At 37.1% G+C, this 12,208-nt stretch overlaps 2 protein-coding genes and 1 long non-coding RNA gene across 3 annotated transcripts; 1 reads left to right on the top strand and 2 right to left on the bottom strand.

The window, feature by feature from the left end:
* Window positions 1-4,375: 4,375 nt before the first annotated feature.
* LOC147483341 (uncharacterized) lies at window positions 4,376-5,408 on the top strand. Its single transcript, XR_015203508.1, has 3 exons — window positions 4,376-4,450; window positions 4,976-5,220; window positions 5,304-5,408. It is a non-coding gene; the product is annotated as an uncharacterized LOC147483341 (long non-coding RNA).
* A 2,047-nt stretch (window positions 5,409-7,455) lies between these two features.
* LOC147483340 (uncharacterized) lies at window positions 7,456-9,132 on the bottom strand. Its single transcript, XM_086579539.1, has 2 exons — window positions 8,307-9,132; window positions 7,456-8,114 (listed from the first exon to the last, which is right to left on the bottom strand). Exons 1-2 carry the CDS (start codon window positions 9,130-9,132, stop codon window positions 7,456-7,458), a joined length of 1,485 nt encoding a protein of 494 aa, XP_086435665.1.
* A 107-nt stretch (window positions 9,133-9,239) lies between these two features.
* On the bottom strand, window positions 9,240-10,726 carry LOC147483339 (uncharacterized). Its single transcript, XM_086579537.1, has 4 exons — window positions 10,634-10,726; window positions 10,165-10,281; window positions 9,488-10,072; window positions 9,240-9,401 (listed from the first exon to the last, which is right to left on the bottom strand). The coding sequence occupies exons 1-4, from the start codon at window positions 10,724-10,726 to the stop codon at window positions 9,240-9,242; spliced, it is 957 nt and encodes a 318-aa protein (XP_086435663.1).
* Window positions 10,727-12,208: the final 1,482 nt, after the last annotated feature.

Genomic DNA, 12,208 nt, shown 5'->3' with positions numbered 1-12,208 from the left:
GACGGTCTAGTCCAACCATCCAATGCAGATGGAGTTAGCCTAATCTGAACGTCCACTACCAAAAAAATGAGTTTACCCGACAGACGACATAAAGAATACCCGACAGATTCTATCTATAGGAAGTTCCCAACACATTTTGTTCGTCAGGTATAATCTGACCAACAGTTGGGTAATCTCCCTGGGCACCCGACGGTTCTACTAGAGTTGTTTACGGTCTGCATATCTCTTCCCACCGCTAAACAGTTGCCGCGCTATTGAAAAAATCAAAATAAAAAAATTGAGATGTCGCGTTCTCGAAACCTAAAAACCAAAAGTCCAAAACACATCCCCACTCCCCACTCCCAAAAGCAGACCGTCTCCTTGCTTACCCCCACCTTGTCTCTCTCTCTCTAAGATTTCAATGACGAACAACAATCTACCACGAAGAATCCGCAAGGTTTGTTTTCTTTAATTCATTTCTCGATCCATCCTTCAATTTCTTTTTATCTAATCATTTTTTTGTGATTGATCAAGAAAAGCAGCAGCTCATAAGTGAACCAGGTAAACTTTTTTTTTTGTTAATGGTGATATGGGTATTGAAATAGTGAAAATGTTAGAGTTGGTATTTAATAAAAAAAAGTGATCTTTTTTGAAATTTTGTAAAATATCTTTGTAAGATTGACTATGTTGGTAGAGAGTCCATTTATACTTTCTTGGAGACCGACCGAAAGATTATAAGGGACCCAATGGTGAGGGTCCGGATATTTATCCGAAAAAGAAGATTTGAACCATACCGGAGCTCATAAGATTAACAATGTTGTTGCTCAAGCATTGTTGGCTAAGAGGTTGGGGAAGAAACGAATCATTGCAGTAGACCGAGCGGTCAACATGGAGTTGCAACCTGCTCTTGTTTGTGCTAGGTTCGATTGGAGTGCATTATCTATTTGGGGGCTCGGGGATATGGAGAGGCGATAAGCTTAATGTTTTTAAGAAACTTCTTCTCAAGCACTGAGGTTTGTTGTTATTGTTTTGATATCTATTGGTGATTATTTTTGTGTTGTCGGTTAGTTGTTTTGTTGCCAAATGTGAATATTCGGATATTTTCATGAGCGAGTTAAGAGATCCATTCGGGAACCACACACGAAGGATGCAACATCAAAGGCTATAAGGGATTGGGTAACTAATGTAGAGTACTAGAGTCAACTCATTATATTCGGGGTCAGGTTTAAAGGTCGACATCCATATCCCATGATGGTGAGAGAGTTCCATGCAGTGATCGACAAAGAAACTAGGAAATAGGCTACTGAGAAATGGGGTGGAAAACCTGATGTGCTAGTTGCCTGTGTTGGTGGACGTTCTAATATTATGGGTCTATTCCATGAGTTTGTTGATGACAGTGATGTGAGGTTGATCAGGGTGGAGGCTGCTGGTCATGGCGTAGATAGTGGTAGGTATGCTCCTGGAATTAGTGCTTCACCTTCTGAAGAAACTATGCAGTATTTTAATGTCATGATTTTGGGGCCAACTCAGTCTCCTTATGAAGGTATAACTATTTTGTTGCGTATTCGTTAATTTTTTCTTTGTTTTGTGGTGTAAGCTTAGAACTAGCTTGTTAGTTATTCTAATAAGAAGTAATATTTGGGGTTGGAAAAAAGTAATTGAATTGAAGTATAAATGTATTAGCGCGTCATGGATTATGAATGAATATTCACTTGTACAATAAATGATGAATATTTGGGAAATTACATTGTTATATGAATTGCATTTATGTATGTCTAGTAAGAGGTTCTATGGGTTTGATACTTTATTAATGTTATAATTGATGTAGTGTTATTTTTTCTTGACTTAGTCCAATCATTAGACTTCTTAGATGAAAATAATGTTCGGTAACAGTATGTCTTTTGAGATATTATGATCTGATTTAGATAGAACCTGAACTGTGAGGATAGAGGATGGTCCACTTTATCACCCTATAGTAATGGTAAGGGGATTTACAATTATTAGTTTATCTGAGACTATAATATTATCTTGATTCTAAATTGCTAACTCTCATTTCTTTATTCGATCCGTATGGAGACATCATACATTGTGCAATTTTTAAGATGGGGGTTATACGGGATCCCCGAGTGCATCTTATACAGATTTTCCGTCGATTATTTGACACAAAAAGAATTTGACATCACTCGACATCTTTGACTTTGAACACCCAAAAATATTCTAAGGAGGCGTGTGCTAAGATGGACTAGAAGGTGCATATTAACTTATTAAGTATTAACGTGTTGTCTTTTTTGTGATTTGCATAGTTCTCAGCATACTTTCGTTCACATTTGTGAGTTAATGCACTAGGCCACTAGCTGCTTTAATGTGTTTGTACTATCAATAGCTAGCCATTTTATGTAGGGTCCCTCCCCGATTAAATCGTTGAAGTTTCTTGACTCACATGTATAAAACTTCCAAAGGATTGTAGTTGTGCATGCCTAAGCTATCTAATGTATAGTTATAAAACATTATACCTGAAGCCCGATTGCTTTAGTCGTGATCACATGATAGTTATAGATTATTTGCAAAATCTTAATGTTTAGACTTGAAATAGCCACTTAAATTTATTTTTACATGTCGAAGTCCATCTGTGGTCATTGTTAGCCAATATCGTAATTGTTTAGGATTAGACTATGTACTTGGGCATAGTATAATTTTCTATGGGAATGTCTAAGTTACTTCCTTGTAGTATGTATTCGTCAATCTGGCTTGCATTTTACTGTAGTTTTTTCTCTCGCTTAAAGAACTCTTTTTATCTAGTCGATGATTTTTGCACACCCTATAAAATTCTATATATGAGTTTCAGGTGTCCTTTCAACTCACACCAGAGAGTTCCAAAAATGGAGTGGCACGACGAGACTGATAAACGTAAAAAGATTCCTTTTACATACGAATAAAGCGATGAAACTCTAAACGTAAGTAAAACTAAACGATAGTTTAAGTGCCTAATTTATCAAAGATTTCTACTCTCAATCCTATGAGATATAGTGGAGTAGAGTGATTCGTTCCACTCCTAGTCCTTCCGCATGTTAATGTTCTCTAAGTATAAGTATTCAACTCTTAAAGTCTAATGAGAGATTTATGAAAAGGCAACTAGACTACGATGCAACTACCCACAAGGTGCACTAGTCGACTATTAGAACAACTAAGGGAATGCTACGTTGATTCTATGATAAGGGAGTTAGAGGGGATTGATTCCACCTTAACCTCGACTTAATCCTATTAACGATAAAATCGTCAGAATCCGAATTGAATCGCTTGCATAACAATTGGTTCTTCCTAATCCCTAATTACATGGCATTCCTACCAATTTATAACTAGCATGTGAACGATTAAACCCATTCTCATGGTGAACTAATCGTTTCTAGAGTGGAAAGGAAATTACGGCGATTCTACGATATTCGAATCAAGCTTTCATCAAGGCTTCTCAACCCCTCTAATGGAGGTTTAGCCGAGAATCATTACGCAATCATTTCGATTACATTTAAACTAAACATGATATAAAGAATTGAAATTTACTTAATTAAACAATAATGAAATCTAATTTAATGACTCAAATGAAATAAGGACAGGAATTGAAATTAGATCTAGAAATAGAAATGACAAAAATCGAAATTGATAAAAATACTACTTTATTGATCTAATCAAAATGAAGAACAAGATTCAAAGGTTTAATCTAATACAATAATTGAAATGGAACTAAACTTAATTAATCTACATGAAAAACTAGATCTAGAATTCATTAATGGAGGCTACTAATCTAATCTATTTCTAGGTCTAACTATCTACCATTAACAAAGAGCTAAGCTTTGGTTTTTATACTTTCAGATCCAAAAATCGTGCATGGGCTTGGAGCCATGTTTTGGGCCAGAGAATCAGGCCCAAAACCCAATTCTTTCAGTCCAAAAAGGCCTCTTCAGCTGCAGTTGGCTTCAACAGACTTTTCGTCCACTTCTGATCCTCTGATTGGATCACGGCTTGGACCATTGGAAAGCTCTTTCCGAGCCGGTCGTTTTGACATAAGGTAGGCCCTATTCCGAGGTCTGAGTCCAAAGATACGGCCTTCAGAAGTTCTGCTAACTTTGTGTACTGTTTCTGCCCGCGTCGACTTTTCAGCTTTTGACTGGGCTTTAGAAAGGCTTTGTCTTCTTGAATCTTGGCCTTTAATCACGGAACTCCTTAGTAACCGACCTTTGCTCCTTTATCTCACTAAAGTGGCACATTTTAATTACATAATGGACTTTGAAGCCCGAAATGCATAAAATCAATGTCGTGTTAACTCTTAATTATTACTCACATAATTCGTCTAAAAGTATGACTGTTAAAGGGTTAAAACTACAGTTTTGGGCTCTTATCAGAGACCATTATAGTGAATTGAAACAAGACAAAGGGGGTGTTTATTTGTGATTGGTTTCAAAGGGAAGAATTCAAGGTAATATAGCTTACTAGTTAAAGAATCCTTTGTCTTTTGTGTGGTATAACTCTGATGAATTTATGCATCTTTGAGATTCTTATCATTTTATGACAAGTCTTTATTGCCGTCAAATGTAGTAAGAGTACAAAGCTTTGTAAGCAAATCCCAAGCAAGGTCGAGCCGCTTTACACATACGTTATGTTTCATTCTGCTTGCACTAGTACAAACATATAGTCCTGGAAGGCTGGAATGCATACTTTACATATATTATGTGGGAATTTCTCTTAGTACAAGTAGGTCAACCTGCTTCAAACTTTATTTTGTTCCCCTGCTTTTTAGGGTTATGTTGGGTACATTGGCTTGTTAGTACACGTTGATGCAAGAGAAATTTTTTTGGGTAGTCCTAGGTTTGTAGAAGTGGTGCTTTTGTTTCTAATGTATTTTAAGGCCTTCTAGAATAGCTCGGTAAATTAATCTTTTCACATTTTCAAGTTCTTTCTTAGCTTGATAGATTATTTTGTTGTCGTTGTGTGTGCTGTGTAGAGTATCAATTCGATGAAGGAAGGAAAAGCTAGAAGACCAAAAGAAAAAAAAAAACTGCATGCTTTCCAATCTAATGATCATCATTGCTATTTGTGTAAGGTATTATCCAGGTCGCCATCTGGGAATGGGAACGAATATGTACCCTTCATCTGCTCTACTAGGTCAGAACAAGGATGAATCAATTGCAGCCTTGCCTATTGATGATCTAATAGAGAAAGCTGATGGTTTTGTTGGTGTCTTCCCTGGTATGGTTCACTATCATCGTATAAGGTGTCAAATTGTCTTATGGGGCTTAACGTTTGTGTCTCATTGCGTTTTATTGTTTTAGAGCACAAATATGAGATTGTGAAACGCTTGCAAGCGAGGAAACATATATGTGGAATGACTGGTGATGGAGTGAATGATGCTCCTGCCTTGCGGAAGGTCGACATTGAATAGCAATCGCCGATTCAACCGATCATGCTCGTAAGTAGTGCCGACATTGCCCCGACAGAACCTTGGCCTAAGTGTCATCATCATCATCGGTCTTTGTATTGACCAAGAGAGAGCAATCTTTCGGAGGATGAAAAACTATACGGTGATTTTTTATTCTGTTCATGGTCTAGTATGGATTAGCTATACTTTACATTTATCCTTTCGCCTGCAATTTGATTGCCGTTTTTTGTTTTTTTGGATAGTAAATGAAATGAAAACTAGATCATGTTTTGTGTTTTCTTTTCTTGATAACATTTTTGGTGGTTGCATATATATGCAGTTTCCATCACAATTCATATTGTGGTAAGCTTCCTAGTAGTCTTAGGTTATTCACTTGCATCATTTGAGTACTGTAATCTGGAAAAAGAGTAGGCATACTAGATAGGAGTCTTTTTAAATTTCTATCATCAAGTTGTACAGTTCTTGCCTTCTCACCATGATTTTCATTTGACAGTTTGGTTTCATGTTGCTTTCGCTTTCTTACGTGGAAGTTTGATTTTCCACCTTTCATGGTGCTCATCATTGCAATCCTGTGTCATGTGTTGAAGATTGAGCATTGCCAGATGGATTGGAGAAATGGCATATTAGGCAAGGCTCAACAGGAAAGGTGATTTCTAGTCGATTGACTTTCATTCATAAGAAATTATGTTTCCCTCCATGATCAGTAGGTAGATTTCTATTAGAGGCATATCAAATACCTCTCCCAGGAGACATTACTAGTAATCTTGTGATAGTCAAGTGATCTAGTGGCCCATGTCAGAGATCCAAGCTGGTTAGACATTCAATGGTGGCGTTACTATGTGCTTTAGAGCTGACCAGTCCTAATTTTGAATTTCAGCAGGTTGCTAAACCATTGGTGCTTAGTCATTGTTAGGGTACTAGAGATTACTAGGACTGGTTGCTAGACAGATAGTGTGGTGCTGATTTTTGGTTTATGAAGGAAGTAATATGTATACTTAGTGAACGACATGTCTTATTCTTATTTTTTTTTATGAACACATTGTTTCTTTATGAATACATTAGCGTTTGTAGCATTTGAGTAGGAACTTGCAAGAATGTAATTGGTGCAGGAAAGAATGTAATGTTGGGATACCTGAAACAATTATTATAAGAAATATATTTTTTTTAAATAAAGAACTAATACCCGACGGATAAAAACTGTCTAATAGCAAACTACCCGACGGCTAGTAGCTGGCATATCCGACGGCTGGTGATAGCTGGTCTAACCGACTGTTCATAACAGCAGAACTATCCGACGGTTTTTAACAGTAGGAATATCCGACGGTTTTTAGCAGCAGGAATATCCGACGGTCTTTGACAGCAGCAACTATCCGACGGTTTTTGACAGTCGGCATATCCGACGGTTATTAACAGAAGGGAATGTCCGGCGGCAAAGATCTTCAACCCCGACGGCCTGTTTTGACCAATAAAAATCGTCGGAAGCCTATGCCGACCGAGCATTTTCCGACGACCTTGCGGCAGTTTTGGTCTGTCGGGTAATACCTTTCGCGACAGCCATAGTCAGTCGGGTAAAGTCGTTCTTTTTGTAGTGGTCTTTTATTTTTAGGTTAGTTTTGATCAAAATTAAAACTCTAACTAATTTGAAATTTTGGCAAAATGTTTCAGACCAATACATGTAAACAATGAAAGTCGAAACATCAAAATTAAAATATGTAAAATGTTTGGTTCCAAAATATATAAGAAACTCAATTCCATTCTATCAAAGTCTTTACAAAAACTTTTCATTGCAAAAAATGTTTCTTCATGTATCCTCTGTAAAAGTATAAAATATTTCAAACATCTATTTGCCCAACTACACTAATCGACAAAAATTGGATCTCCTTCGAAAGCCTCCGCTTGAGCAATCTCTTGAACATTCAACCCTTAGAATGCCTCCACACGGGTTTTCACTAGAATTTCCCAGTCGTTTGCTATTTCTAGACTATTCCTGCTCCAAAACAACACTATTTTTGGAATTGGGCAACCATCTTCCAAATCTAGTTTAATTAATGATTACTATTAACATAACCGATCCCAAGCACATTAACATTATTTAGATCCACTGGGGATCTCATAGGGAGAAAGGTATAACAATATGATGTAGAGAACTGTACAAGCACAACGTCAAATCTCGACGCAAACAAATACCTAGTAATAAGCATATCCATCCATTTGTTCCTCTTAGCACAAGTTCTCTTCTTTTTCCTTATCATTTTATTTAATCCATCAACAGTTTCCTGGGAAAATATTCTCACATAATGTTCCTCATTTGACATTAACTCACTTAATAACTCTTGTCTCATCCAAAACCAGTTGGTTTCTTTTCTTCCCAAAGCCAAGCAGAGAGCCCTGAAACCACAATTTCCATTGCCGACAGGGTATTCAAAACCAACAATAAACTGTAGAAATTCACATGGAAAACACATTTTATATCCAGATTGAGCAATGGAGCAACTGACATCAAAACTCAGTTTCTTCTTCCCCTTTGAAACATATGGTTTGGCCTTGGGCTTCGTTATAGATTGTGGAGTCACAGGTGGAGCATCTGAAGGATGCTCAATTTCATTAATGGAGCAACCAACATCAACATTTTGTTTCTTCCTCTTTGAAACATATGGTTTAGCCTTGGGCTTCGTTATAGATTGTGGAGTCACGGGTGGAGCATCTGGAGGATGTTCAATTTCATTAATGGAGCAACCAACATCAAAATTTGGTTTCTTCCTCTTTGGAACAAATGGTTTGGCCTTGGGCCCGTTATGGATTGTGGAGTCACGGGTGGAGCATCCGGAGGGTACTCAAACCATGACGGATCTTGGGTAGTTGACCACTCTTCTTTTCTTTGGCCTCTTCTTAATACGCCTCTTAGGGCTGCCTTTTGGTGTAGCATCCTCCTTTGGTGGCTCTAATGATGAACTTTCAGGCGTTGCAAGTTCCATGAGCATCTTTATCATAGATCTCTGCTGGTCTTCAGAAGTCGATCCTAGTCGTTGAATAAATAAATCCATAGCTGGTTTGTAATCAACACCAATGGGATCACTAGCTTTTGGTTCAATAGACAACTTTTTCCAAAATTCATCAATTTCAGAAAGAGGTATTCTGCACCCTTTTTGTTTGAGTATCACTAGCTCATGCGCACACGGCAACCCGTGTGAAGTACTCAAAGTGTGGTCGCAAACATTATCATCTACCCCAATGACATCTATACATCTCATCTCTTCCAAAATCAAATCTAAAGCTCTCTTTGAAATAAATCCTCTGAGCTTACTAAAAAACTCGTCATTGTGCTCGTGCTGAAATCTAGTTAAACTCCTCTTAAAAGAGGTTCTAATTTCGCTCATCTCAATATTGATAACTGGATGGATCAATTTCCACATTCCAAGAAAATCATGTTTGCATGTCCCCTTCAAGCTCGACTTCAGTCGAGCATGCAATCCTTCCACCCTATTCGTCGTAGTGTTTCCATAGTGCTTTTGTTGGTCTATCCAGTAAGCAACAAATGCTTCTTTGTAAGGCAACCATGTTCTACGCAAATATTGGATGAGCACAGGATAGTCTTTCAAAGCTAATTCTATATAAGCAAACTTTCTCAAAAAACCCTCCTGTGTCTTTGACTTTACCACATTAGTCCACATGGCACAAAGTTTATTTATGTTTTGCTCGTCACTGAGAATATTTTTTCCCATTTTCAAGACACATTGGGAAATGTGCCATCGACACAAGTGCTTCTTTGCATTTGGAAAGACTACATCGGATGCATTCTTCAAAGCTAGCTCCCTATCACTCCTGTCAATCAACACTGAACTTCGGGCATGAGTATCTCTCGAAACTTTTCCAATGCCCAAGTGTAGTCATACTCTTTTCCTTTTCCATCAACACATGACATGCAGTGAAAGTCATATTGGTCGATGTCACTCCTGCAATCTCTAACAACTTGAAATGATACTTGTTTGTCCTATACGTACAATCCATGATAAAATTTTGGTTAAAAGTCTTAGCCATTTGGATCGAACCCGGATGGGCCCAAAACAATTCGCAAACCTCATTGCTACCTTCTCGACGTTTACTGTACTCCACATATCCATTTTCCCTTAACAATCTACCCAACTCTTGCAACTGTGTTCTATTTTCCATTTCATCAAGTATAATTCTGTGTCTTGCATTATACATTTGTCTCATGAAGGACGAGTTTAATATATCTCTTGCTTTGACAGTATTCATGACCTCTTTTGGTTTGACTCCAACTCTACTCATCTCAGATACAAGAATCATTTCCATCTTATTAAACCTTCTCATATAAGAGTGACCTTCCATAGTTTTTGCCATCCCATGATTATGACGACCACAATCAACTCTTAGTGTCCATCTATCTAAACTACCACATTCAAAACACGCTTTTAATTTAAAAGGACAATTCATCTTTTTTGTTCCAGTCTTTCTCACTGCCTTCTCGTTTGCTTCTACCTTTTTATGAGATCGAAATTTACCACCACGCTCATATATCAAAATAAGTCTAGGAGCCTTCCCACCAATTGCATTTTGAGATTTCCCAGTAATGATAATAGCTCCCACTTCACTTCCTTTATGTTGTGTCCAATCAATCAAATCTTGACGACTATCAAATACCTATAAATCAATTTAAGTATTCATTAATCCATGGGTAAGAAGGTATTAAATAAAAAAAGTAAGTTTCAAAACATATATTCATCCATGCATACCATGTTGGTGTTAAAATATTCGGTTTGATCTATGTAGTGCTCCTCCGAAGATGCATTTGAATTTTGTGAAGTCCGAAGTGCATCAATTGGTACCTCATTGTGATCAGATAGAGGATCCTATAACATTTACGATGAATTATAATATTAGCTAAAAATTTGTCACAAGAAAAATATGGGATATCTATCAAAGTAACTAAGAGACGGCCAAATTAGATCGTCTAATGCTTCATAAGTCGCCCAAATAGGTAGAGTCTTAGAAAGTTAGTTGGCCCGGACATCTCGAACGTAAGACTATTCTCATTTCCCAACACTCACTATTCAAATCAACCATTAAACGAAAGAGATCGTCCTTATAGATTGAGTTTGCATAAATACTTTGTAATCACATTTTGTACAAGTCGTCCTCATAATGATTTCATAATAAATTGATATTGGAATCATTATGAACAATAGTTGTATATGGAGTTACCTCCTCTTGGTCGCCGTCTTGGTCACTTGATCGAAATTTCTCTTCATTAAATAGTTCATTTTTCACATTAAAAACATCATATACCCATTCCATTTCACTCAATGTCATCAAAAAAAAAATGAAAAACAAAAAGATTGGTTGTAAATAGAAATAGAACAAAAGAATTTGAAAAAGAAGATGAATATGTGTAGAGAAAGAAGAGATGTGTGGGTTAAGTTTATTTGGATTGGAAAATGAGAGGAGTGGAAAAAAAAAGTGTGGGTTTAAGGAAGGTTTCTTGAGAGAGTAAAAAGACAAAACTTGAGTAAAAAGACAAAAGTTGAAATTTATGTGTTTTCACTTTTTAAGTGGAGTCTGCCCTAAGAGATTATTTGGGGACATATCTGGTATTTAATTTTTTTAAAATGGGGTCTGCCTTGAGATATATGGGGTCTGTATATAGCAATTCCCTTATTTTTTGATTTTTCGTAAAAAAAAAGAGCGCACAAATGAAAACTAAGCGGGAGGTAACAAGGCAATGGAGCGCCGAAGGAAAACAAAGGTTGCATAATATCATTTACAACGCAAGGAAAGGTGCGGGATGTCCATCTTGCCCGAAACCCGCCTAAAACCCGAACAAAATACCCGCACCGAACCCTACCCGAACTTGACAAAATCCAAACCCGAACCCAAACCGAAATACATAGGATAGGATTTGGTCACACTCTCTAAATCCGAACTGACCCGATAATTTAGCCCTAAACCCGTTAAAAAGGCTAAAAACCCCGAAACCGAAACCAAACCGAAATCGAACCCCAAATCCAGTTTCAATTACTGAAAGAATGAGTTAGATAAATATTTGGATTATGATCTCATTCATGTTTACAATGATGAGTTATTTAATATATTGGATTATAAAAAAATTGATGTCGAAATTTCCATTTTTTTCAGTAATTGCACGTGATCATGTGTCTATAGTTCATTCTTAGTCCATCTATTTTTAAATCATATCAAATAATTATGTCCGTGTATAGGTGATAATTACTTCTAAGTTCATTAGAAGTTTTATTTTGTTTGAAGGATTGGTAGATAGCTGAAGAAAGAATAAAATATAGATATATATTTCAAATAAAGTTTCTTATTGTCTTTTTTCTTCATTTATACCGGGCTTTAACCTACCCGAAATCTAAACCCAAGCCCGATGGGTACCCGAAATATAGGGTTAGGGTAGGGTTTGGTCACACTTTTCAACAAATATACCCGACTCCGAACCCGACCCATTGAAAACTAGTCCAGGTTCGGGTAACCCAATACCCGTTCAAAACCCGAAAAGTCAAGTTCGGGCCGAGTCGGGTACCCGTTTAGACATCCCTAAAGGTGTCCATAAACGGCTAGTCATCAAACCGGGTAGATGGCCGATCGAGCAACTCACTCAGCTTGTTCTGGGCTCGACTCGAACTCACTCGTTCAATAATATAATATGAGTTGGGTTTGATCACATTTTAAAACTCGAGCTCGAACTCTAGACGCCCGCGCGCAAGCTACTCATAGATTATATTTTTCATAGTTATGTTAACACTTAATTAGAATAATTAT

The sequence above is a fragment of the Coptis chinensis genome, chromosome 8 (assembly GCF_015680905.1).
Source record: "Coptis chinensis isolate HL-2020 chromosome 8, ASM1568090v1, whole genome shotgun sequence".
Taxonomy (NCBI): Eukaryota; Viridiplantae; Streptophyta; class Magnoliopsida; order Ranunculales; family Ranunculaceae; genus Coptis; species Coptis chinensis.
The sequence above is the reverse complement of the archived record's forward strand: the minus strand, read 5'-3'. Positions and strand labels throughout refer to the sequence as shown.

Bases quoted from the DNA above. Each gene is read 5' to 3' on its own strand.
- LOC147483340 (XM_086579539.1), bottom strand. From the start codon at position 9,132: ATGGGAAAAAATATTCTCAGTGACGAGCAAAACATAAATAAACTTTGT. The intron at 8,115-8,306 runs GTATTAAGAAGA...AACATCCTCCAG, and splicing joins AAAAGGCAGCCCTAAGAGGC to ATGCTCCACCCGTGACTCCA.
- LOC147483339 (XM_086579537.1), bottom strand. From the start codon at position 10,726: ATGGAATGGGTATATGATGTTTTTAATGTGAAAAATGAACTATTTAAT. The intron at 10,073-10,164 runs GTATGCATGGAT...ATTGATTTATAG, and splicing joins AATATTTTAACACCAACATG to GTATTTGATAGTCGTCAAGA. The intron at 9,402-9,487 runs GTTTGCGAATTG...TTGTACGTATAG, and splicing joins GTCGAGAAGGTAGCAATGAG to GACAAACAAGTATCATTTCA.